At 40.9% G+C, this 27,723-nt stretch overlaps 1 protein-coding gene across 6 annotated transcripts in view; it reads left to right on the forward strand.

Annotated features, from left to right (window-relative positions):
- Positions 1-25,429, forward strand: part of DLC1 (DLC1 Rho GTPase activating protein) — a 228,767-nt gene extending 203,338 nt beyond the window's left edge. For 5 of the 6 annotated variants that reach the window (XM_062641474.1, XM_062641550.1, XM_062641625.1 and 2 more), the window contains 12 exons: positions 2,004-2,085; positions 9,300-9,363; positions 12,188-13,614; positions 14,760-14,936; positions 16,891-17,050; positions 17,296-17,494; positions 19,799-20,012; positions 20,394-20,508; positions 21,405-21,626; positions 22,329-22,546; positions 22,734-22,907; positions 23,471-25,429. In XM_062641474.1, coding sequence (XP_062497458.1) covers positions 2,004-2,085; positions 9,300-9,363; positions 12,188-13,614; positions 14,760-14,936; positions 16,891-17,050; positions 17,296-17,494; positions 19,799-20,012; positions 20,394-20,508; positions 21,405-21,626; positions 22,329-22,546; positions 22,734-22,907; positions 23,471-23,591 — 3,173 coding nt within the window. In that variant the 3' untranslated portion in view covers positions 23,592-25,429. The remainder of the gene's footprint in view (positions 1-2,003; positions 2,086-9,299; positions 9,364-12,187; positions 13,615-14,759; positions 14,937-16,890; positions 17,051-17,295; positions 17,495-19,798; positions 20,013-20,393; positions 20,509-21,404; positions 21,627-22,328; positions 22,547-22,733; positions 22,908-23,470) is intronic. The other variant, XM_062641777.1, reaches the window with a different exon arrangement.
- The last annotated feature ends 2,294 nt before the right edge of the window (positions 25,430-27,723 follow it).

Here is a 27,723-nt window from a genome sequence, read left to right on the forward strand (position 1 = left end):
GCTGCTTGTAAGAGTGAGCATAGAACGTCCATTATTTACAGTGAGTAACCGTTGGAAATTACAGCAAATGCTGAGCTGACCTTCTTGAAAATGATCTCGTTGAGCTTTGATTTGCAGCTGCATTGGCAATATGAGATGATAATAGCACTTTCAAAAGCAGCACTTGGCGAAACTTTTCTTCGCCTGCTCAGAAATAAAATTTTATTATTTCTCTTCCTTTTTCCTTTTTTAATTTTTTTCCCCTTTTTCAGTGCTAATGGAGTTGCCAAGATTTTCTTGGGATGCAGAGCTGGGACTGTACTTCCAGTCTTTGTTACAACTTGGACAAAAGACTCTCAGCTCAGTATCTGGGCTTGTGGATTTCATGTTATGCTGAGCTGTAAATCCCCTAAAAAAGTAATTTCATTCAGAAAACATGTCCTAGCTGTGGTTACCATTGCCCTACCTCGAGACTCTAAACTTACATAGAGTTTCTAATGTCAGGCCATGTCCTACATAACATCAAAAGGATTGCAGAGGTGAGAGCAAGGCCAGCCATGGCCATTGAAAAGAGAGCTGTCCTTATAGCAAAAGAGTGTACCATTGTCCTTTGCAAGCCCCCCTGGCAGCAGCAGCAGCAGCAGCAACAGCAACAACAACAAAACCAGCAGCAGCATTTAAAAAGCATTAAAAAAATGGGCTCATGCAGACTCAACTTCTTCAAGTCACTTCTCTTACTTAAGTTCTCCCATATGTTTTCCTGTGGGCATTCTAAGGTACTAACTTTCTCAGTGAAAAAGGTTACAGCAGCACTGAAAAATACCAGTTGGATGTGCTCACTCTCTTTACTTGCACTTTGGACTTTAAAATAGTGAAGGGAAGACCCATGAATCATCTGGGTATAGTATAAGAGTTCTGAAAAGTCACCTATATGGAGAGGTTCAACACAGTACACATTTAGAATGGAAATTAATCCATGAACTTTTGTCAGTGACTTTGCTAAAACTGCAGTTTTCTATAGAAGAGACAGAATTCCTTGCTTTTTGCATACTGTCATAATTTGTTTGTTCCAGAGGCGAAATCAGGGCAGATAGTTCATTTGAGACATTATCTATTGGTATAGAAAACCCAGAGTGTTAACTAACTTTCCACAAAGCAGCACCATTCCTATTCTTTTCATAATTTCAGCTCATTCTTTCCCAGTCTCTGGAAATTTAAGTATTTTAGAGACAATCACTTGGACCAGGGAAGTTGTTTGCAACTACAGCAGTGTACTTGTAGTTTGTATTGCTGTGTACTCTGAACACCCAGTGGCTTTGGTGGGAGCTTCGGCTGTGCAAGGAATGCTGGATCAGGACCTGTATGACAGTCAGGAATCTGTGGAGGACAGTAAATAATATATATGTGGCTGCTGCTTCAGAGCTGTAGTAAATTTTCAGCTATCTGCCAACGGTTTCCTCCCCCTCACTCTCTCAGTTGTTTACCTAAATAATCTCCTAAGGAAAGGAGGTGGCATGGACTCCGTGCAGCTTGTCTTGCTTTCATTTCAGTCCATATCTCATTAAAGTTGTAACAGTGTCAAACTTTTAAATGGCTTGATTAACACCCAAGGAGATTCAGTTTTTCACTCTTCTCCAGAGATTCAGATTTACTGACCTCTTTTCTTTAATACTAGTACTTTGATGGAGACTGTATATTTATTTTAAGTAAAGCTAGCCTGAGTCAATTTACGCATCTGATGTTGGATAGGGAGCTCGCATTTTTCTCTTTCCCGTTGTTTCATCTCTGCTTTGCTCATTTTTCCTCCATTTTGCATACGAACTTTCAGTTACGAAAGCTGCATGTCAAAACCATATATACAAACAGAAAGCATCTGTGGCACTGGAGGTGAGAGCATGTGTTTAACTGAGAAGTGCCTATCACTGGCATCTCAGTGAGCTAAACTGGAGGCAGCTGGTTGTTCTGAAATAATTCACCACTGGGAATAAGGGTTGTTTTGATTCCATCTGTCTCTATTCCTGCAGATCTCCTTTTTCCAATTGACATCACTCTAGTCAAGCGAGAGCATGACTTTCTGGACAGAGATGCTATTGAGGCATTATGCAGGTAGGTAAAAAAAAAAATCACACCACATTTTGAAACAAAACCCTTAGTGTAATAGAAAGTATAACCTGAGAAGAGCATAACCTCAACTGAATTATGTACCATTAAATGACCATTTGCTTGAGACCTTTAAATTATCCACTGTCTGTATGTGCATTTTATTGGAATAATATATTGGCCTAAGTAATGTTTGGGATCTTACTTAAAGTTGGGAGGAAAGTGGCAGCAGCTATTTGTGACAGGTGTTCCATAGGCATACCTTAATTTGTTTTCATTACTAGTTCCCAAATTAGTTAGGCATGTTCAAGCAGAACCATGTTGGCTACAGTCATCTGCACATAGAATTGTAGCATTAGTTCTCACACAGGAATTGTTTTTTTGGGAGCAGTATTAGCCAAACAGTGTTGCTGCGCTCTGTGTACTCTCCTTTCTTACACTGGTGAGCAGCTATGTATACAAACAAACCAAAAACCTATGTATAGAAACCCTCATGCTGACCTCAGTGCATCACCATGGCTGAAAGGGGTAATATGAGCAAATCCAATAGTTTATCACCCCTGGAAATATTACCTTGCCCTCAGCCACATGCTCCCATTACTTATCTCTGTTGTTGATGGGCTCCTTCCTTAACCCAGTTCAACTCACTCACCTTGACAGTCCTTTGCTGGGTTAATAAATTAAATCAGCCCATGTAAAAGCATAATCAAGTTCGAGTAGGTGCAAAGGATGGGACAGGATCCCACAGCCGGCTGCAGGGGCAGGAGAAGGGATGGGTAGAGACAAAGAGGGAGCAAGACTTGCCAGTTTGTGGCAGCATGTTTTTATAGAACTACAGCCTCAGCATTGCCAATTTTATCATGAAAGCAGTTGTGATGGCCCCATCTGACACTCATCCATCAGTTACCTCCTAGTTTGAGTCCATAATCCTAAATGGCAAAAACATGCCTTAACATTTTGTATCTCCTATTGCCTAGAAATAAGTGCAGTTTTCTGCCTCAGTTCTTCAGTATGGCAGCTTTCCAAATTGTCTGCAAAATGTATGTTGTTGGATACTGCATGCATGATGTCTGCAACTCTAAATGTCAGTCATTTTAATGAATTACAAAACCCTTTTAAGAAAGGCTTTAAGTTCATAGTGTTCTCATGCCAGCACTGCCATACTTGGAGGGGAAGGAGAGGGACTGGAATTTAAAGTTCTTCAGAAGTATTTGCAGGATTTTCAGACTAAGAAAACAGATTTGTTGCCCAGTCATTAGAAGGGAAAAACCTCATTAATGTTAGATTCACACTTGAGATGTGCCCTACTCAAGTGCAGGGCACCTATTCCACTGATGTTAAAATGTGATGCATCAATGTGCTTGTCTGTGGGCTCTGAAACTTGTGAAGTCATTGAACAGAAAGTGCAGCAATGTCAGTAAATGCTGGTTCCCAGAAGCACGGTCTTCCTTTGCCAGGAAAACAAAATGCAGTCAAACCAGCATATTTTGGACCTAGGACTCTCCTATGAGAATACTTTCTAACCTGGGGTTATTTATTTCTATGGCAGAAAAAGGTACCAAATTTTTCCTTACTGGTGAAAAAAAAGAATATGCCCTCCCTATCTTTTTGAGATTTGCCACTATTGTGATTGATAAAAACAGCACTTTTTCTGAACATAGAGGACATTAAAAAGATCTGTTACCTATGAATGGAAACTTATACTGTAAGCCTACTAATAAAGATGACCAAACCAAAATGATATGGATATATACATACTTTGTGAAATTATGAAGTTAATATGTGCTCTAATTGAAAAATAACCCCTTTCTTTCATCTTCAAATTGTTTTCTGTGTAATAATCATGAGTCCACCAGTCTTACTGTAGCTTGAGACAAAGATTTCAAAGGCTGAGTTATATAATTTTGTAGCCTATGGCTTATATATCAGAGTTATCATTTACAAGATAACTTTAAAACTGAAGCTGAAGTTTTTCAAGAAACATTTAGATCCTACCCAAAATAAAGCTGAAGTAATTCAGTTAACCATCTCAGATGTCTGTATTTGGTTCCTTACCATTTTTGTTAGACAAAAGCAGTACATTATCACAACATTTCTACCTTTAGATTTTTTTTTTTTTTTCTGCATCTCCTTGTCTGATTTTGTAAAGCTTATTACAAAACACAGAGGAGCCACATAGTTTGGAATGCTGCATTTCTGCCTGAAGCCTGGGTTTATTTTGACTCATGCCATGGTCAGTGTGTAAACAGCAAAGGAGTTTACTCGGGAAAAGACTTAGAGCTGTTTCACAACTGTGAGTCCATCACTGTTCCTTGACTGAAAATCAGAGTAGTTTTGGAGTTCCTTGCATTTTCAGCACAGAGTAAATGAACACTCCATGCAGTGGATGGTAACAAAATAGAAAAGTCATCTCTGCAGAGAATCTGCTTTCCTGTATAAGATCCAGTGTTCTGCCAGCAGTTCTACCTACCTTGTTCTAATTACTGCATGTGAAAAACTTGTTTTTAAAAAGGCTGTAGAAATCACATTGACAGGGATTTAAGTTTGAAGCATTTTAAATGATAGTTTATATCTGAACAGTATTGTAAACTATCATTTAATAATCTTACAAGTGTAATCAGGAAACAAATGTAACTTTAAAGCCAGCATATTAGTAAATGTTTTGCCAGATTCCTTTCTAAACGGGAAAGGTATCAATATCCACCCCATTAAGGTTTTTCTTGAAAAATTTTAAATGACAAGTGGGTAGAGACTTGAATTACAGAGAGAGCATATGGCACTTGGTAACAGTAGAAGACAGATGGTTAAGAAATGTCATTTAGTGATCTTATCATGAAATGTTGGGTTAAAAATGTAAGAGCAATGACTAATTTGCTGGGATGCTTCATGTAGTGACTGTGCAAAGCACTGCTGGCCTTGGTTTCATAGGACGTTATGTAGATTAATGATTGGGACTTTATCTCCAGAGAATAACTGGCTGCATCATGTGCTGATGAAACAAAGTACCGAAACACGCTTATGCTAAAGGTTGTCGCTAAGTACAAAATACATAGCAAGCCATGATGGAAATCCTGTTTAATCTTGCATAGCTAGAAAACTGCCATGCTATATCTATGCAACAGTTTTCTTAAATCTTTTACCATCAGGACTTCTCATCCAAGAACCTGATTGTAATAGATTTGCATAAGCAGCATTCACTGCTCATACCATTTGGTTTGTAGAGAGCTGGCCTGCCTCCTTTGCAGGTTGAAATGTGCAGGTGAGGCCCAGGAGCTAGTGTAGAGGCTGTCTACTTCAGTGAGACAAGAAAGTTCATGTATCATTGATTAGTTACACGTATAATTGAGTTGGAATTTGCCTTCTGAAAAGGAATTAATTTAAATCCATCAGGAAATATTTTAAACCTCAAAGCTAGATCATACAGTTACTCAGATTGAAAATTGTCATTTGAAATGTGTAAATCTAACATTCTGCATTGCTACCACTTTTCTTGGGTGCATGTGGTGAGAATTTTCTCCTGTTGACAGCAGAATGAATTACCTGGGGTTATAGCCAACATTGAACTGACTGGTATGTAGATTAACAAAGACATCACATTATAGCCCATATTTTAATTTATAAATTAGCTGAAATTACATGTTCAAAATTCATTTTTGATAGCAAATATCTTGTTCGGGCTGCCTTTCTTGAAAGAAGTTCAGGTTAAACTAGTTTAGCCATTTATGAAGAGAAGACTAGGAAGAATGCATCACTTGCTCATTTCTGAGAGGAGCTCCAGTGCCTCATGGCAGCAGGTTCCAGCATCCAATGTAATTGTTGCTACAGCTGACACAGGCCAGTCTCAACTCATGGTCTGGGTCTGAGCAGCAGGTCCTGTTGCATTGGTCACCCTCAGGAGGAAGGTTTTAGCAGAGCAAGGTTGAAGGAGGGTGAGAGCCTGAGTAGGAGTAAGGCAAGGAAAAGTGACATCTTGGGGATAGAATGCTCCACAGGATTAAGATACCATCTGGTTGTGAAGATGTGTATAGAGAGGGCTGACACAAAAGCATTTATCTAAATGGTGGGAAAGGATAGTATCTTGTCATCCAGACAGTCATCCAGAAAGTGGCCAGAGTAGGAGGCATTGAAGAAACAGAGATAGCCAGACAGTGAAAGCACCTCTAACTGCTGTCTGTAGCAATCCTGCCTCATCCCTCCATCTCCCATCTTCACCTTGTGAAGATGTCACTGAGACAGGTTTGGGCAGAATAAGACAGAGCTAAAGAATGAAGCAGTCCTGCTGACTGTCAGTAGGGAAATGATAAGTTGAATTTATACCTGAGAATGGAATTACCAAATGGAGCCAGAAGAGAAGATTGCAGTTCATTAACAAGCATCAATTTGATGAGAAGATCTGTAGAAAATGCATGTGCGCTTATATAATAAAAAAGTATTGCAAAGTGTATGTGAAGGTTAGTGATGGTTGTATAGCTAGCTCTCACCCTGGCAAAGCCTAAGCTTAGTTCTACAGATTCAGTAATGTGTTTGGAAGGCAGTTTTGCATATTGTACTGTGTTTTTCAGTGGCCCCTAGGTCAAGGAACTGAGCACTGTTGAACTTGAGCAGAAGTTAGAGCAGGATGTGTGATGTATATAATGAAATTTGCAGACCTGAGGCAATAGCTGCAGAGCATTTAGGTTTTAAAAGGGAAACTGGTTTTGTGATGAAATCATGTCAAATGTGTAACACAACCTTTATTTGCCTCACTGCTATTGTATTTAACCTTGCTCATTGGGGGTTACCTTATCTTTCCTTCATGCTCATTTTTGTGAGGTGTGCGCTGGGAGGTTTTTTTTTCTCTTAAGCCCCCTCTGTGGAAACAGAGGTCTTTGCTCTACCCCTTTCCACCTATTTCAGGGGTTTAATTTGAGTAGGAGGAAAGTCTGAGGATGTAATCTTTGCGAAATCAGAGATTGTCTTTATTAGCGGTCAGACAGGCTGGAGCTAGATAAAGCCTGATACAGGGATTTGATGATAACTTCTGTCTGCATAAGGCAAAGGTTGTAACACTGTGAAATTTGTGAATTATTACACAAGATAGATCTGAAACCAGTTTAATATTCCCTGGTCTTGAGGTTCAGGAGTTTGAAGGAGAATGTTTTTATAGCAGAGAGGGAGACAGCTTTCTACTGCTGTGTGGCCTCAAATCCTAGTTTTGTTGTGTAGCATGTAGATGGGACATTCACCCTTCACCCATGCCATAAATACAGTTCCTCTCAAATTGACTGGACCTGTGCATGTACCCACCAACTGCAGCCAGCAGGACTGAACTTCTGCCTTTTAAAGTCAGAGCAAAGATGAAAATAGAGAGAACTGGATGACTTTCCTAACCTGCCACTGCCCTACTATTTGACCCATGGCAATTCTTCCTGTTTCTCTCCTTTTCTGCTGTGTTGTGGCTGGGTCTAATTATAGATCAAACTGCCTTTTTTTTTTTTTTTTTTTTTCACTTCACAACTGCAGCTAAAGCACCAGTAGGAGCTTTTCCACTTTCTTTGATGGCCTCAGGATCAAGCCCTGTGTAAATACCATCTGCAACCAATCCTGCGCATAAAAGGCGAGGGGAAAGAGAAGGAACTAGTAATTCTTCCTGTGCACACACTTTCTAGATTCAAGTTACAAGTTTCATGAGTCTGAAAAGATTCATCTGAAACAACAGGACAAGTCAGCAATTTTTTCTTTGTTTGTTTGGGGGGTGTTTGTTTGTTTGTGTTTGGTTTGGATTTTTTTGTATGTTTTTAGTTTTTCAAAGCTGCTGGTACAGGCTCTTCTTTACACTTCGTCCAAATAAATTTTGTGAAAATTATACAACTTCCTTCAGAATGGATTAGGCTTTTTAAAGCCCAATTTTGTTCCTGTTGAACTGGGGCTGCAGTCTGGTTGTAGGAAAGGAGGGGCTCTCCTCCTCTGCCTCTCCCTGCCCTTTGCACAGCTTAGGCAACTGACCTGAGAGAAATTCAACCTAACAAAGTATTGAAAGATTAGTTTTCAGCTCACTTGATCTCCTCATCCAACCCCCAGTACAGCCACACGAGTGGAAGTATTAGCACAAGGGACCAAACCATCACTTCCATGAAGCTGCTGCTTCAGTTTTCCTGCCTTCTGCATCACATCCACCTTGTTCCTGCCCTTTGCCTTGTCGCAGCACCAGCATTTCTCTAACCACACTTTACTAGTGCAGGTTTTAGCTGAGCCATGATCCTGGAGCAGTTTCTGAGGCAACAAGGGCAGAGAGAAGGGCAGGAGACCATGGCAGCCTTCACTCAACTGTGCCTAAGCTGCCATGGAGCTGTGTGTTTAACAGTGCCAGGTTTTGCTCTGCTTTAAGCTGTTTCTGCTCAGCTGTGCACACTGAGCTTCTGGGGAGAGGGTAGAAGAAAGATACTTCTTTTATTTTAGGGATACCTACCAGAATTAGCTCATCAGGGAACAGAGGAACATTTACAGTGCTTCAAGATACGCATCCAGACTATTGTCGCGTTTCACAAGGAGGCTATTTAACTGTTGTTGCTGCAGCAATTTATTTTTTGTTTAACTTTTAGTCCTTCAGAACAACATTTTTATGTATAAAAGAAACTTAGAGTTTAGAAAGGAAAAATCAGGTCTGTGTTTTGTTGTACATTTTTTATTTAAACTGATGAGTTGTCTTGTCCCAGGGCTGTGTTGAAAATAATCATTGTTCACAAAGTAGACACCTAGTAAGTGGAAAATAAGTTTTCCTCTGAGAGGTTTTAGCTTATAAAGTACAATTTTAAAGCAGGATCCTTTTTTTCACACAGGCCTATGTAAGTAGTGTCAAATACAAAGCCTTTTATTTTATTTTCAGTCTGTTGAGACTGGTTGTTTCAGGGTTCAGATGTCTGCTGTTTAAACAAAGGTAATTACTACATTTCATTGAATATAATTCGCTTCTCTACTTAGACTAAGTTTCCATTCATTTCTCTTTACTTTGATTCAGGTAATTGTGACAAATAGTCATCCATCCCTCCCTCTGAAGTTAGAGTACAGCCGAATGTAATGGGTTAATGGTTAAGTATAATTAGGGCTCTAATTGAAACTCTGCTTGTGGCTATTTGTATGCAAAGCAGTTTGCGGACAGCCTTCACAAAAGCTTGTGAACTGGAGTAGCCTGTGTCAAAACACTGGAGTGTTCTCTTAATATGATTTCCTTTGCTTTGCAGGCGTTTAAATACTTTAAACAAATGTGCAGTGATGAAGCTAGAAATTAGTCCCCATAGGAAAAGGGTAAGTTCCTTTAACATCTCTTACAGCACTGTACATTAATGAAACTGAAAAAAAACCCACCACATAGCAGATTGCTTAGCTGCAGTCTAGGGTAACACCTGAGTAGAGCCTGGCAAAGGACACGCAGTCAAAACACTGCTTACATTTTATTTCATATTCTCACTGAGTGAAAACTGCAGGACTTGGCTGCTGGTAAAGGTTATTCGTTTAGCAAACTCTTCCCCTGTGATGCTACTCCCAGTGTGAAAGGCACTGGGCTTCTCTGCCTGCCAGAGAGGCTGCCCTTCTTGTAGTGTATAACCTGCATTCGGACAGGGTTGGAAAAAGTAGGCTTGACCAGCCACAATGACCTGACCTGAATATTGGAACATAGTCTTTGGCATCATCTTCACAGTTTTGGTTCTTTGCCATCACATTAGGATTGTATTATTTTATTATGATATAGACAAGATCAGTTAGACTGTGCTTGGCCTCCAAAGGAAAGAGCTAATCCTTTGTAGAATGAGGCACATTGTTTACTTATTTTTTAATTATGTAGTTAAAAATTAAAGTAATATATTTACAGAATACATCAGATGCCTTTTTAGAAACGTTTCCAGGGAGCTCAGCAGGAATTAAAAGTGTTTCCTGAATCTTCAGGATCCCTGTGGAGCATGGTGAGAAATACAAGAGCACCAACTGAAATTTCAATAAGGTAGTACCAATAGAAAGCTGAGTTGCTGGGATCTGCTAGTAAGGTACTACTCAATCGCTGTCTTAAAACTATGTGTGTGTCCTAGGAGGGATCAGTAGTTTATACTGTCCCCTGGGATATGACAACTGCAGATAAAGATGACTGAGCTAAGGCAATACAATACTGCCCTACCCTTAACAAGAATGCATACAAATGCTCTGAGGTTGTTTACCAGGAATTAATCCCCTCTTTCCCTATCTGTTTGTGGTATGTTGGAAACAGCATCCAAACTCCAGAAGATAACACTCTGAGGTAGCATATGTAGGAACTCTAAAAGCGGGGGTAGGCAGCTGGATTGCTGTTTATGACCGCCAGATTTCTCCTCCTTGTTCCTGAACCTTGTTAACACTGAAATGAGCAGTATTGCTGTTAGAGGTCAGAGCAGACCTGACTTTAGGTCCAGGCCCCAGATCTTCCGGAGTCTGGATGTTACCTTTTGTTTCAGTCTTTCCTGATTTTCATTCACCACCCATGTTCTGGCAGATGGACTTGGATCCTATTCCCTTTTGTTGTTGAATTCATTAAAATCAATACTTAGCTTCTGAAGCTTTCTAACACAAGGGAAAAAAATTATGCTGACAGAAACATATGTTTCCTTATGTTTGCATTGACCTCTTTGCAAATTAAGTTCGCTTTACTGCTCCTTTTTTTCCATTATTATCCACTGGCAGTTTCAGGTGACTTTTTTCCTCCTGAAAACTTTCAATAAGCAAGACAGACCTCTTAGGTTTTCATCAGACTCATGTAGAAAAGTAGTTTATAGTAGTTGGGAAACGAAGAAGATGACACTTGCTCTGTGTCTCCTCTATTTGGTTATAAAAAATAAATATGATGTTTCACTTATTTTCCCAAAGTGATGAAATGTGCAATTAAAAAAAATAGCCCAAAACACTAGGAGAGGATCAGGAACTAATGTATGCATAAATAAAATACTTGATATATGAGTAATTTACTTGTTTTTCAGAGAATAAATGTTTGTTTTCCTGGCACACAAATAGTTACAGTTTGGGGCATGCGTGTTTGTTTTTAAATTAAAGCAGTCTAAACAAATCAAGTGAAAGTCATGGAGCTGGGTGGCAATTAGTGTTTCCTGCTCTGAACACCAAAGGTTTTTTGTGGTCTCATGGTGTTGTATTAAAATATCTTCATTGGTTTTATTCTTCCAATGTGAAATTTTCCAGGTATTTGGAAGACCAAATATGTCAGTCTCAGAGTCATTCCCTTTCAGTCTTTAGATGAAAAGATTGTAAGTGTAAGTGATGTACGTGTAATCGTGCCCTCAGGCGTTGCTCATACATCAAACATCATCAGTGGAGATGTTATTTACAATTTAGTTACGTGCTATACTGTCAGTGAGCTCTAGCTGCTCGCTATCTGTGAGTGTTAAAGTTTGCCTGAAGCAAGACTGAACTAGAAACTTCACAGGACATTCTTAAAATGTTAGCTGCTAGCCTGTGGGAGGAAGAGTGAACCAGGTAAGAGCCTGGAGGCATCGCACTCTTTCAACACAAGAGCTTCTTTTGCTACCTCATTAGTCACAGCTTGAGACCGTTCAGACTTCCCGAATGGGTAAGGAATTAAGCCACTATAATTCAGAACATATGAGAAACATCTCATAATTACAAAGAGGAGTATAAACACACAGCCGCTATCAACAGAGTGTAACTTTGGAGAGAGTCCAGAGGGACCCCAACCCCTGACTGACTCCAGTTTAAAATTTTATGCATGCCAGGAATTTCCATTGATCTGAGGGCTATCCACTGTGACCAATTAATTAAAAGTCTGTGGATACTAGGGTTTTTAGAAAAGAGCAGTTTAAAGCAGATTGTATTGTTTGTTTCTTTTTATGAAGCTTGTATCTTTTGTATTTAAAAACTGTTTAAATATATTGCCTGTCCCTCGTTATCTTTTCCTGTGATGCGCTTTATGGCCTAATCTTCCTCTCCCTGAAGTAAAAGACTGTTCTCTCTTCAAATTCAGTGAGAATAAGGTCATGCTTAAAGCATTTAGTGGGCATTGTATTTAAATGCAACCGCCTTTGCCGTTTGTGCAATTTGCAAGCAGTACTTTCAGGGTTCCTCTCCTTTGCAGAGCGAAGATTCAGATGAAGATGAGCCTTGTGCAATAAGTGGAAAATGGACTTTTCAGAGGGACAGCAAGAGGTGGTCAAGGCTTGAAGAATTTGATGTGTTCCCTCCAAAACCGGACTTGAATACCCCTTCCCCAGAAGCTCCTCACCTTACTAACGCCACAAGCCGTGAGAGTGTGCTAACAGACCTCAGCGAACGCCAGGAAGTGGCTTCTATTCTGAGCATCAGTAGCACCAGCAGCCACCAACCAACCCTGCAGAGTGAGGCATCTACTACCAGGACAAACTCAGTCGTGAGTGTTTGTTCATCGAGCAATTTCACAGCAAATGATGACTCATTCAGCAGCCTGCCCTCCCCCAGGGAGCTGAATAGCTTCAGCTTCAACACGAAAGCCAATGAGAAGAACGCCAAGTCCAAAACAAAGAGCCTGCTGAAGAGAATGGAGAGCCTGAAGATCAAAAGCTCTCACCATGGCAAGAGCAAAGCTCCTTCAAAGCTTGGCCTTATTATTAGCGGGCCCATCCTGCAGGAGGGCATGGATGAAGATAAACTGAAACAACTTAACTGCGTGGAGATCTCTGCCCTCAACGGCAATCACATCAGCCTCCCCATGGTACGAAAGAGGAGTGTCTCCAATTCCACGCAGACCAGCAGCAGCAGTAGTCAGTCTGAGACAAGCAGTGCTGTCAGCACACCCAGTCCTGTCACACGAACACGCAGCCTCAGTGCATACAACAAAAGGGTGGGCATGTACCTGGAAGGCTTCGACCCCTTCAACCAGTCAACGTTCAGTGACGTGATAGAGCAGAACTTCAAGAACCGGGGAAGCTTTGCAGAAGACACGGTGTTTTTTATCCCCGAAGATCATAAGCCTGGCACTTTTCCAAAAGCACTCTCCAATGGCAACTTCTCCCCTACAGAAAACAATGCCTCTGTGAACTGGAGGACAGGGAGTTACCATGGACATGGCCATCTCAGCCTCCGGAGGGAAAACAGCAGTGACAGCTCTAAAGAGCTGGGCATGGGGAAAAGGCGTAACTCCTCCAGCTCAGTGACCAGCCGCCTGAGTATTTATGACAATGTACCAGCTTCAATCCTATATTCCAGTACGAGTGACCTGGCTGACCTTGAAAATGAAGACATATTCCCAGAACTAGATGACATCCTGTACCATGTCAAAGGGATGCAGAGAATAGTAAACCAGTGGTCAGAGAAGTTCTCGGATGAAGGGGACTCTGACTCAGCGCTCGACTCCATCTCCCCATGTCCTTCCTCTCCAAAGCAGATCCACCTCGATGTAGATAATGATCGAGTAACACCGAGTGACCTTGACAGTACGGGGAATTCACTGAATGAAACAGAAGAGCCCACAGGGATGCAGGACAGGAGGGACTCTGGGGTGGGTGCATCGCTGACGAGGTCTAGCAGGTGAGATCACGGGCACTGGGAATTGGGATGGCCCTGGTGAGATCTCCCTTTGCCCCACTCAGTTAAGGTGCAGTAGAAGTTGTAGCCATACAGGCACTCACATGCTGTTCCCATTGCTTCCCAAAGCAATTGCAGGCAAGGGAAGTATTTGTGCAAGACTTTTAGACAAGTGATTCCCACACTTCATAGCTGTATGTTTGTATGTTTAGCCTGAATCGTCATTGAAAAACAGCCTGCTCAGCGAGTCAGCATTAGGAGGAATGTTAAGGCAGTTTTTGGGGATGATAATTCTTCAAACTGAAATGGTGTGTGGGAGGGAGAGGGACCTCAAGTAGGATTATTCACTTTTTAAATTGGATAGGAGAAACAGTGTCAGTGTGGTCTGGTTTGTGTCAGTGTGTAGTAAAAGCCTTGACTTTTAGACTGCTCCAAAAAAATCACACTTTTCCATAGCCATCTCTTTCTTAATAGCATGCTAGAGTATTACATCTGCAGGGAAAATGAGGTTTGTTTATTTTCTCTTGATCACTGTAGCACAGTGGGGAACTGGGGGAGTTCCAGTGGCCTCCCCATTTCTTCTGGGTGTTTTACCATGGGATATATGACTGTGTTTTGAATTGTGAGTAGAGCAAGGAGTTGAATTCTTTCCAGCTTTGTTTCCAGTTTTCCTTTAAAACTAGTGCAGATCATCTATGGCCTGGTTTCTGCTGTCATATAGTTTCACAGCTGCTTTTATAAACCGAATGGGGCTTTTAGAAGTGCTTAGTTCCCATTTGATGTGTCTTTAAAAAGTGGGCTTTTTTTCTAAATGGAGTTTTTTGATTGCCACTGCGTTAATACTGAAAGGGCTTCTGAAGAAGAGTGTTGGAGCCTTCGGAGGACATCTGATAGAGCAGGAGCATGTAGTTAACTCTGAGCTGTGAGTCAGCTCAGGGTGCGCGTTCTCACCTAAAGTACTTATGCATGCTGCATTGCACCAGGTGAGGCAGAGAGGCTGGGCTGCTGGCTAAGAGAGGCCTGTGAAATTTCCCAAGCAGTGGTTGACAAGGGCAGGGAGCTCAGTGTTCCATTTGCAATAATTCCTGCACGTCTTGCAGAGACATTTCAGTGACCAGTCCTTGTTCTGTGCCCCATCTTCTCTCTAGGCACAGGCTGAGGTGGCACAGCTTCCAGAGCTCCCACCGGCCCAGCCTCAGCTCGGCATCGCTGCAGATCAACTGCCAGTCGGTGGCACAGATGAACCTGCTGCAGAAGTACTCTCTCCTGAAGCTAACTGCACTCCTGGAGAAGTATACGCCTTCCAATAAGCACGGCTTCAGCTGGTAAGGACACAGTGCCCTGTGTAGAGATGCTGACTACACAAGCATGACAGTTGCGCTCATCCTGAGCAACTTTTGGAAAGATGCAATGAGTCCCTCTATCCCTCTTTGTCCATATTTGCACTTCTTCCTCCAGCCTGTGGTGTCAGTGATTTGTGGTTTCCTAAGACAGGGCTAAAATCGCTAATCCTTTACGTAAGAGTAATCTTATTAGGCTTGAGAAATGTGTTTATGGGGGTATGTAAGGGAACAAAAGCAGAACAAAAGGGAACAAAAACGTCACTGCTTTTGTTCAGGCCAGCTTCCTGAACAGGAAGATGTCCACTATCCATAGCAGAAGGAGGGCTAGTTGTCTATTGAGACAGTTCGCGAACAGTAGCACAAACCTCATTAGATCTTAGTAGGCTTGCTTTTCTTCAGTTAGTCTGAAGTATGTGTATTGGTTTCTCTATATAATTATGTAATCAACTAATGTAAATTTCCTTCAGTTCTCTTATCTCATTAGCCATAATCTGTATTCCCTCTTTAAAGCGCTATAAATCCAGTTAGCTTGCAAAAAAGATGGAGGGGGTGGGAAGAAAAGTTGGGAGAACCATGGAGGTTTTGTAGGCAGCAATTTCTGCTGTGGCCAGGTGTTTGTAACCCAGGTGAACGTTCATTGTCAGAAGAATGGAATAGAAAGCTCTTTTATGGTTGTATCTGCAGCAGAGCCTGTGTAACCTCCAGGATGCAAAAGACGCAGTAAAATTTTTCTTCTCCCTACCACAGGCCAGCCTCCTCCCTTCCCCAGGAGTCATAGAGAGTATTTAGCTTCAGCATCAAAGTACCTCCTGTTCAAAGGCTGTTATTATGTCAGCCTTTCTAAATACAGAAGTTGTTTGTTCTGAAAGACAGAAATAAGTATTGACCAGTTATCCCTGCATGCTTCAGATTCTCAGTGGAGGTCGCAATGTGTTTTTTCACATTCCATTGGCATGTTTTTTGACAAAGCATGTATTATTCATACATATATCAATAATGCCCTAAACTTAACTGTATGGCAATACAAATTGGTTCTGGTTTGCTATGTAACAGATTAGTCAGCTGTAAATCTAATGCACTGTTTGTGTAGCTGTACTGTGTACTGAAATGTTAAAAAGGTCTCCCTGTTTTCCAGTGCCGCTGTGTCCTATTAGTTGTTACACTGGACGTTAGCTTTTCTCCCTGTTTAGGAAAATGATCTCAATATTTTCACATTTTAGTGGCTTTTTTTTCCCCCCCTTTATGAAACCAGTACTCTTGGGGACCTGGGGGTAAATCATTCTTTTGTATTTAGTAACTTTTTCCTTGGAGTCATAAGCAGATGGAAAGGCCTCTCATTGTAACCAGAGTGGGAGGCAGGGGTAACAACAGTCACTGGCTGACAAGGAGGGGGGTCCCTCGAAGGGGGTTGTTTCTAGAGCTGAAGTTTTTAGCTGACAAACTCAAATGTATTACATCAGTTTCCTGCTGTTATGCACACTGGTGGGTGGTGGACCCAGTTCGAGGACTTTGCAGAACAAGTAGTTGACATACAAAAGCTCATTGTTCAAATGCCCATCCTTCCCAAAACCTAAAGAAGCAGTGTTATAAGGGGTCACTGACCGCAGGATTTATTTTGACTCTTTGGCAATTTAATCTGGCCCCTGCAGTTTTATCCTGTAGCTTTTGTCCTACTAATATTGATGGAGTAAGCACCACATTAATATTTACAGGCAGCATATTGCCCTGAATGTCAAGCCTTTTTCTTAGAGAAACTGTTTTCTGTCCTCTTCCCCTTCCCAGCTCTGAGTGGATTAGCTAATTTATACTGTCAGTACTTTTCATACTACTAAAGTGTTTCACTTATTTTCACTGTCTTTCCGAATTACTGGAAATACAGACAATAAATGGTCAACAGAAGTTTAATTAAATTTTGTCATTCCTTTTACTTAAATAGGGCAGTACCAAAATTTATGAAAAGGATAAAGGTGCCAGATTATAAAGACCGAAATGTGTTTGGAGTACCGCTGCAAGTCAATGTCCAGCGCACAGGACAGCCTCTTCCACAGAGCATTCAGCAAGCCATGAGGTACCTTCGCAACCACTGTCTGGATCAGGTGGGTTTTCTGTAATCTCTCATATCCCACATGCATGCAGCACCCCGGGCCCAGCCTTCCATTAGTTTTTATTGTTCCTGGGTCAGGCTGAAAAAAGTAGGCATAAAACAGGACAAAATAGATAATTAATGCAGAGAAAGGTTTCAGTGAAATTAGGACCCGTACATAAGAAGCTAAAGAGCATATTTACATTTCAGATTTGCTGGACTCGTTGTAAATGTATTTACCTTTCCATGTATATTTAGGTTGGACTGTTCAGGAAATCTGGAGTCAAATCAAGAATTCAGGCTTTGCGTCAAATGAATGAGAATTCAGCAGACTGTGTCAACTACGAAGGCCAGTCTGCTTACGATGTAGCAGACATGTTAAAGCAATTCTTCCGTGATCTCCCTGAGCCTCTCATGACCAACAAACTCTCCGAGACCTTCTTACAGATATACCAATGTAAGTACTGAGATTTCTATGGCAGGGGCAAATGATCATTTGTGTAGCAAGGGTGGAGCTTCCTAATACTGCTCCTCTGGTCACTGCACATGTTGCATATGTTGGTCTTTGCCTTTCTCCAGCAGCCGTTACAGTTCAGGGTGCCTCTTAAGGAAGGGATTTTTGATGTTTCTGTTGCATAACAATTTGTAGTACAAGTTCTTTTAATTTCAGGAGTTCAGGAACAAACATAAGTCCTCCATCATTTGCTATAAAGTTTCCTCTCTTCTTTGAGCATGCGTGATATTATGGTTTAAAAATAAGCCCCATCTAATGTGTCTAGGTAGAGGAGCTGTGCAAACACTACATGAACATCAGGAGCTTTAAGAGGGATTGGCAAGGCTACCAAAAAAATTCCGTTTTCATATAATTAATATCCTTCTATCCTTCACCATAACTTTTGGAAAGAACCTTTAAGTTGAAAGCTTTTCTGTTATTGACTTGTAGCTGCTTTACCTGGTAGATATAAACAGAAAGTGCTTAAAACATAAAAACTGGAGTTTATCAATGCACATGAAATAAATAATCCTTCTGAGATCACAGGTTCAGCTCCAGGAAGGAAGAAATTCTCTTTTGTGAGCTAGATTAATAGAATTCTCCTAATTTTGGGCTGGATCTTCCTAAACGTTGTTTCCTCAACATTCTTATTCCATTGGGAGTACTCTCACTTAATAAATTGGCCAAAGGTGAATTAATGTTCGGTGACCAGAACACCAAACCCTTCTGAAGTATTCACGGGGGTCCAAACTGACTGATGTACTACAGGCACCTTGCTGATTCTGTGGTTTCTGTCCCTAACATCATCCCATCTCTCTCCCCATGTATTCTTCCCATGGGAGCATAGCTACAAAGAGCTCACTGCAAAAGCACCTTCTTTGAGTCCTTTTTGTGCCTTCTTGATGATGACGATTACCAAAAAGTTACAGGAATTTCCTCCAGAGCTCCGTAGGGGGAGTTGACGGTTTAAAATAAAAACATACATCCCGTTATTTCAGCGCACACATTTTTTGTGTGTGTTTGGGTTCCCAAGAAGGTTTATGGAGAAAATTAATCACACTCTCCACTTCTGTGCATGTTAAACAGCAACTCTTAGTGGGTTTAGTGCCAGAAAAAGTTTGACAGATCATTGCAGAAGTATCTGTTACTTTCCTTTTGCAGGTGGTAGGTCTGAGGAATCCCCAGATGTGGTCGGGAAGTATTATCTTTGTGTAAAGCAAAGAGCCTTAACACAGCTGTAAATTTTGCTTCCCTGTAAAGGACAAAATTTCCCTTTGCTTTAGTGTTACATACCAGGCTGCGCACTGGAATTGTCCGCACGTGGCTTAAATCTGCTTTGAGCTGATCGAGGGGAGAGTGTGGAACACAGTGGGTTTTTGCTTAAAATTGTTTTCTAAACTCACCTGCTAGCCTTACAAAGTTGCTGAAGCCCAAAGCAAATACCAGCTAAATATCTAGTTAGCGCCATGTGTATTGTGAGACATGCAGTGAGTTTGGTGTGGTGCTAATGATGATATAAATGCTCCAGGATTAAGACTCTGATGTTGTCTTCAGAGATGGCTTTTTGGAAATCCCTTTATAAGAAGCAGATCTGGTCTGGTTTATTTCATTTTTCTGTTTCCTTCAAGTTTGGCGGAGAGGGCCTTATATAAAGACACATTACATTTTTCCAGTGGCTGTTTGTTGTTAGTTACCAAGGAGCTGTTTAATGGTATGGGGCTTCACAGCATTGACTTTCTTTTTCCACTGCATGGCTTTGAATGATCTGCTCAATAAAGCAGATCATACCCTGTGTTTGGTAAAGCACTTTCTGGGTATTTTATGACATCATTGTTGAAAAGGTTTGCTAGCCAATTCATTTAATTAATTCACCTATTCTAAAATGCATTCATGTTTTGAATTTCTTTGAAAGCCAGAGAACCTCTAAATTGGTTGGACTGTGTTTGCTTGTTCACTGCCTGACTCCAGGCTTCTGTCATTTTAGTGCATCTGCGGGAGCATGTAACTATTGAAATTAAATCTAAAATTAACCCTGGCCTAGGCACAACTTCTTGCTTGCATTTCTTGTGAGGCAGGAAATAGCTGAGGTAAGTTAAAGTAGTGGGTTAAAAAAAATGCCTTCATGTTTCCTACGAATGGTATGCATCCTGAAGGAAATCACTTCAAACTCGAGTCAAATATGTGAAGCTGGAGTTTGCCTTGGGATGCATTCATGCTGTGTGTATGGAAAATCAATGGGTTGATGAGAGAATTACTAATATTATGCAGATGTGCCAAAGGATCAGCGTCTCCAGGCTATCAAGGCTGCCATTATGCTTTTACCTGATGAGAACAGGGAGGTCCTCCAGATTCTTCTCTATTTCCTGAGTGATGTCACAGCTGCAGTGAAGGAAAACCAGATGACACCGACAAACCTGGCTGTCTGCTTAGCACCTTCCCTCTTCCACTTAAACACTCTCAAAAGAGAGAATTCTTCCCCAAGGTATGTTTCGGGAGCAGGGCTTGTTGCTCCTGGTCCTGTACCACAGCTGGCAGTGATGTGTAACAGGTGGCATTGACCCTACCAGTTGTGATCACTTTGGACACCTCAGAGGGCACCGGGCATAGAACAGTTAGGAGATCCTACCTTTTGGCAGAGATCTGTTAAAATATAAGCAAATTCATAAGAAGGAAGAAATGGGAGAGATTCCAAAGAAAAAGCATGTAGTGAGAGAAGTCAGTAACGCCGTGCCAAGATTTGGTCATGGGCAGCACTATAAATCACCAACAGATTTGGGAATTCTACTATTGTTTTACCAAACGTGTCTCTTGCTCTGCATTAAGTAACTGGATTTGTGCATGTGTGCTCTTTTCCCTTGGGAAGGGTGATGCAAAGAAAACCAAGCCTGGGAAAACCCGATCAGAAAGACCTAAATGAAAATTTGGCTGCAACCCAAGGGCTAGCCCATATGATTGCTGAATGCAAGAAGCTCTTTCAGGTAAAACACCTATTTGCAGAACTGATGGGTGGAATATTGGCCAACATGGCTTACATCGGCTGTGTAATGGAAAGCTAGGAATGTATATTCATTAAAATAAAGTTTAATACATGATAAATAGCATTTTTAAAAACATTTGCATCCGGATCTGGGTACATGCATAAATTGGAAGTGGTGCCAGAAGAGAATTCTTTAGTTGGCGCTGGCACTCAAAAGTCAGGAAGCAGTTGTGGGGTTTGGGACTTTTTTGTTACATCCAAGCTGCATTTGAAATATGTTTCCAAGCTTTTATTGTACAGCTGTGAGGGTCTGTGAACTTCAGCTCTAATTACAAAGCAAGAAGCTATTTCCAGGAATGTCAGTGCTTGTTTTATACTTAAATTCCCAAGAGTTAGCAAGGCTAGGCCACAAAAGCGTCCTGGAATGTGACACTGTCAAAATGTAGGTTGAAGGGTCTGTAGGAACTAAACCATGCTCCCTCTAGGGCCTGGGATAGAGAACTAGACAAATCAAGAGTCCTGGTTTTCTTCACTGTCATCAAATCTTTTCAGAGCCCTCAACTGAAGACATGCCTGTCTCTTTTCTTGTGGCTGACAACTGATGCCTCCTTCCTTCAGTCTGCAGGATAAACTGTGCTGTGGGAATGGATCTGCATTGTGTAGCAAAGAGGGATGCTCCACAGAAAAAAATAGGATACCCCATAAATGAGAGATTAATCTGAGTTAAAGTCACATACTTAATTTCTGCATTTTTTCACATTGAGTGGGCATATATGCATCCCACCACTTACTTACAAAACTAGTGCACCCATCTTTGTGTGGCTGTCAAGCTGCTAGACTAACTCTGATGTGGGGAGAGAGCTGCAAGAGGATGATTTCACCCTTGTTGCCCCTCAGATACCTGAAGAAATGAGCAGGGGCCGGAACTCATACACGGAGCAGGACCTGCGTCCCCTCAGCCTGGAGGAGCTCCGGGGTGGTAGCAGCACCACTGAGCCCACTGACTACCACTGCTACCTCCAGGACTGCATGGATGACTTGCTCAAAGAAATGAAGGAGAAGTTTAAGGGCTGGGTCAGCTGCTCCACTTCAGAGCAAGCAGAGCTGGCCTACAAGAAGGTATGCGCTCTGTCACTCATGCCACAGCTCTGTTTTTTAGCTCATCTTCTCTAATATGAGCAGGCTTTTGACATAGGGTATTAGAGAAGGTTCAGTGTACACCTTTACGTTGCAGGTATATTTGAGAAAAAAAAAACTTGATATTTTGACATAGTTGCACACCATCTAAAAATAACCTGTCTTTCAGCAGTAGTCAACTAACATGCACTGATCTGTGTTCTGTTTATCGAGCCCAGGAATGTTCACTGTATTGCATTTACATGCCTTCACTCAGACATGCAAAGCCTTGACAGGCTGAGTGAAGCCTCTAAGCACTGTCAATATGCAGGTTGTAGGAAAGAAGTTTCTTGTCTCTAATCTCTCACGGCTCAAAGCTAGCACAGGGAGAAGTGTTTCAATGAGATTTTTAACAAATAAACTTGGGAAATTAGGATAGTATTATTCTATAGCATCACAATTTAATAGTGACCTATACTGGAGAAGTTTTAAATTAAACTGTAATTTAGAAACAATTTGGAAGTCAGTGTGCAGATGCCTTTGGCTGTTACGAAAACAACTTTAGTCTGAGCTTATGACAAGCTTAATATAACATACGCATATATGTGTGTGCATTTAATTTGCTGTATTTAGCCGACACTAAAACAGAAAGGAAAAGAAAGTGTCAGGAAGAGTAAAACTGAGGACTCTGCTGATTCTCCCCAGGTATGTGAAGGTCCCCCACTCCGGCTATGGAAAACTACCATTGAAATCCCAGCTACGCCAGAGGATGTTTTAAATCGTATACTTAAAGAGCAGCATCTTTGGGATGAAGATCTTATAGATTCAAAAGTAATCGAACCTTTGGACAGCCAGACAGATATATACCAGTATGTCCAGAACAGCATGGCACCTCACCCAGCCAGAGACTTCGTAGTCTTAAGGTAAGGCTTTTATATGCAGTGATATTTATATTGTACACCTAGCACAACCTTGACTATGATTTCTATATAAGTTATATGGGTAAATATCTGGGTGTGCATAACTTGATGTCTTATTAGATGTTTGAATTAGATGTTTCATTACTGTTTCTCAAAGATAAGACTTCTTTTTTTCTTCCTTTTTCCTTAGAACATGGAGGACAAATTTTCCCAAGGGAGCTTGTGTGCTTCTAGCAACCTCAGTGGACCATGACCGTGCTCCTGTGGCAGGTGTTAGAGTCAATGTGCTCCTGTCTAGGTATCTGATTGAGCCCTGCGGGTCAGGAAAATCTAAACTTACCTACATGTGCAGAATTGATTTAAGGTATGAGTTTCTACTTTTTTTGTGGTGGTAACTTTTCTTATACAGTTTCCATGTAGTCAGTGCAAAATTTAGACTGTTCAACAGGCTTTAGCTTGGCCAGTAGTACGTACTTCTCAAAGGCATACACAGGTCTCTGAGATGTGGCTTCTTCTTCTGAGATTTCTCTCAGAAAACTGGCTTCAGTGCACATCTAACAGCAGGTGTGGTTTGTTGCATTAGAAACATCCAGTGTGTGCTGCGCCATAGCTACTGGTGTATAACCCCACCCCTTCCTCTGACAGATGTATCTGGATGCGAGGACATAATAATTTTAATATTAAGTTAGTAAAGAGGAACAAGTTTGCACAGTTTTCTGTAGCTTTTCCTCATAACTTTTCCTCTCCATGCAAACTTGTCTTGGAGCAAGTCTATATATTAGTAAAGCCGAGATGAGCAATAAGCAGTAATAAGGAGATTTCCTAGTCGGGCATTTAACCAGCTAGATATGTATTTGAATCTGACTTGGAAAATGCCTGCAAAGTTACTGGTACCTAATTCATCATCACTTTTTCTCCACACATCAGGGGCCACATGCCAGACTGGTACACCAAGTCTTTTGGACACTTGTGTGCATCTGAAGTTGTTAAGATAAGAGACTCTTTCATTCATCAGAGTCTTGAGAACAAGGAAGTAAAATCCAGGTGACTACTGAAGAGGAACAGCCATGTGCTCCACGCATCAGCAGCACAGACATTATCTAAAACCGAGGCTTGTCCACTGCAGACCGGACTAGTGTACCATCTGCAAGACATGTCATGAAGGGATGACAGCATGAGAACTTGACTGTGAGCATTGCATTACTGGACTGTGGCCATACCATACACTTTAAAGCTGCTTCCTGTCTGTTTAAGGTCTATAGTGTAGGCCTTGACTGGAATACATAGGAGGACTGTGCAAGAAGAAAACAAAAAAGTATTGTACTGTTAGGTGGTTTGAATTGCTTCTGAGAAGCAAAATTCTTTAAATGCAAAATATATTATGAAAGATGGTGAAGGTTCATCATTCCCATGTGAAATACTTAGCTTTATGTACATACTCATGTATTTGTAGTGCATTGAGGGACTGGCATATCCACTGGAATAGTTGGTACTCTTCAATGTGTTCTCACTGAGATAAGCAGAGAAAGGTTTGCACAGAGATTGAAGTGTGAATGAGTGTGTTAATGGTTGAAAGGATAGCAGAAGTCGAACTTGAAATGTGTCTGGTACACTGATAGGCAATCAGAATGGATTTTAGTATGCTGGATACAGTTCAACCTAGAACGGGACTTGACTCTGGACCAGGAGTAGCCATCCTTCCCATGTGCCAGTTCTACATTTTCCTCAGCTCTAACCTTATTAAAAACCCTGAGCAGATGCTACAAGAGGCTTGCTCTGATTACTATCCACTCCTTATCCAGATGATCTTTTAGGAGTGGATAGCAATTCTGTAGTAATTTTAAGCAAATAAATACACTTTTGAGCAACATAGCAGCTTAGAAATGCAATGTCTTTGCAATGGTGAAGAGAGCCAAAAATCTCAGTCATTAATTTACTGAAAAATGTTTGTTGCTTTTACTCCTACCTGCATTAACTATAAATGTTTTAATGGGATTCTATATATTTTACTGTATTCTAACGACTCAAGAGGAAAAAGTCAACACTGGAGTTGCGGTGCTGGGAAGTAGTAGGACTCCTGCAGCAGCAGGTGGGGTGAGGTGGCTAGGAAGAGTCACACAAACTCTCCCTTTCTCTCCCTTCTTTGCCTGTTTTCCTAAAAGCCACATGTTAACACAAACAGAACCTGGATGTGAGCAATGTGGAGGGTTGTCTGGGGGGGCAGAGAGTAGGGGCTGTTGTCTTTGGTTTAGTGGGATTTTAAACACTTTGGGATATTCCCCCTCCTTAAGAATCAACTTGTGTGAACTGTAGGAAGTCTTGAGGTCCTCTGGAAAGGTGTCTTTCTGTAGGTTTTACTGTAAAGATAAAGATTAGCTTTCGAGGTGCAGTGTTAAGTGATAAATGCATTTTGTGGCTAGAGTATGAATGAGTTCCAAGGTGGAATTTTGACTGAGACTTTGTTACCATTGTCAGTATTATTTTAAGCTTTTTGATGAAGATTTTTTTTTTATTATGGCAAATAATGTAGTACTTCCAGTAACAGTGTTCCTCATGAGTAGGAAAATCTTGTATATTCTTCTACATCAAACACTTTTGAATTTGTAAAATTGTATGTTGTACATACCATTCTATTGTAAACATGTATACTTGCCCACAGTGTACTGTCAAACATAGATAAAGCATGATAAAGATTATTTAAAATATACCTGTATTTATACCTCAGATATTCTTTTTGGGTTTTTGTACCTCAAGTATGTTTTCTATTGTAAATGTGCTTTACATGACTATGATCTACGTGAGAAAAAGGAAGATGTTTAACTTGCTATAGATGTCTGTACAGAATATACTCAATAAGTGCACTATTAAATGTTTAAAATTGGAGAAGCATAACAGGTTTTATTTTATTCTGCATTCTTCCTTGTGCTGTTGTGTCCAGAGGAGGAAGCATTTTTCTTACCTCTGGCTCTTTCTTTACACACTCCTACCAACGGCATAACCACCCCTGCCCTCTCCCAGGCTGATATTTTTAGCATTGTTAAAGGCAGGTGCCAAAGCAATTTCAGTACTTTTGGAAGACAGGCCTTCATGATAGAAGACAGCTGGACAGAAATATTCCCTATTCAATAGCTTCATATATTTAAAAGTAAGAAGAAACCTCTGGTTTGCTGCTGTCTTGTGGAAAGGGACTCTTGAATTTTACAGGGAGCAAAGCAAACTGCTACTTGATAGGCAGCTGTACACAATGCTGAAAAATAATTCACCACTTTCCTGTGCGGAGAATGAGGGTGTGATGAGTTGCGGAGTTATTGGTTCGCTTTAAAAAATGCAAGTTTTAAAGTAAGTGGAGAAAGTAAAGCACACGCAGCAGTGAAATGAAGCCAAAGAGAAGGCCAGGAGGATATACAAACAACTGACTAGGGTGAAAAATGAAGCCAAAGACAGCTGTTAATTCAAGCAACTTTAAAAACTTCTTAAAGTCTTAGCCAACAGAAATATAAATTGGGCACCTGAAGTAGGATCCTGATTTGTGAGGCTTGTCTGACAGAGGAGCTGGATGGAGGCCTGCTGCTTTTTAGTTACCAACATCATCATATTCTTTCTCTGCCTGAGCATCTGCCCGAGTCCCGAATGCTATCACTTCCCACTCTGTTTTTCACCATCTGGCAAAAGCAAACCTCCTCCTGTCATGATACTTACTCTTGCATACCGGGGAGTCTTTCAGAGAACCTTTCTGATAAGGGACTGTCATTTTTTTGGGTCTTCTAAGATCTTTTCCTTCCCAAGTCAATACTAAAACAACTGCAGAATTTAGAAACATACAAAACCCAGGTTTGTTCACAGGTTTGGGTGCTTGGAGATAATTCATGTTTCTCTGTAACAATAGGTATTTTTAAGCACACTAATGTGTGACGAGCAACTAAGTCACTTCAAAGATTTACTCTGCATTTTGTTTAAAGTGCATTTACATTGCTTTCTAATCATCATTTTCCTAAATATTTCTAAACCCTGAGTTAAAATTAACTCTTCTAAATAGTCTCATGCTCCTGAATCTTTTGTTTTCTTGGCACCTTCATTTGCAGGTGTCCGTGTTATAGTTGGAATTCAAGTTTCCATGTTTGTGTATCTTGCCAGGTGTCACTCACAGCAGCACTGACTCTTGCTCGGACACTCTCTTGCTTTAAGCAGCTCTTGCTGCAGAGGGAGTGCTGGCTGAGCTCCACTTCAATTCTGGCTGAGCACTGGTATGGCAAACTGCGTACATGGCATCCTTGGCACAGAACGGGTCCAGCCTGCTGCATGCTTCAATAGTGCTGCGTTTCAGTAGTGCTCTCTAACAAATTCAAATGGGAAAAGTGACATTTTGCTGTCATTCCTCAAGTAATGCACTCCACAATTAGATATTTATGAAGCTGCAAATAAACACTGGCCTTTATCTTAAAGGTTGGAAGGCAGTATCGCAGTCTGTGAAAGCAAGACTGAAAGGATGCAAACCAGTACTGCTGCAGTCTGGCACAAGACCTTGAAAAGAGCAGGGCCTAGTATATAGCCACAGTAGACTGTCCCATGAGAAAATTGATATGAAAATGGTATCCATGACTTTGGCTGCATAATAAAAGGTAGATATTTCTACTTACGACATATGAAAATTAAATGTTACAAAAAGATCTTCTGATAAGTGCTGGAAGCAGTATCTACACTTACAATGAATGAAATCAAGATACTGTTTTAATAGAGCAATGCATTAAATTAACAAAGACAAAATGCTAATTCCTTTGCCTTTGTCATACATAACTTGTCAATACAGACACTGACTGCATTCATTATACAAGGAAATACTAAATATGTCTGAAAAATGACCTTCAGCTATTTCTCATCTGTCAACCCAGAGCTATTTTATTTCTCTAGTAAGGAAAGGTATCAATGTCTGAAATAATGACTTGCATAGCACTGGAGGTGAAAGCAAAGTACAGTTGTTATTACTGGTTCTGATACGCAATGTTTGCACCTATGCTGCTTTTGCATTGAGCTCTATTCCAGACACTTCCAGCTTGCTCACTTTCCCCTCCACTTTGCACTGTCCTACTATATTCTCCTGTATTGCCTGAGGCATCCAGAATGCTCACAAGAAATGAACTTCCAAGCTGAGTCCAGGGACAGTAAAGAACAGTGAAGGATGG

This window comes from Pezoporus occidentalis, unplaced genomic scaffold, assembly GCF_034315485.1.
Source record: "Pezoporus occidentalis ecotype Australia unplaced genomic scaffold, CSIRO_AGI_Poc_V1 ctg1, whole genome shotgun sequence".
Taxonomy (NCBI): domain Eukaryota; kingdom Metazoa; phylum Chordata; class Aves; order Psittaciformes; family Psittacidae; genus Pezoporus; species Pezoporus occidentalis.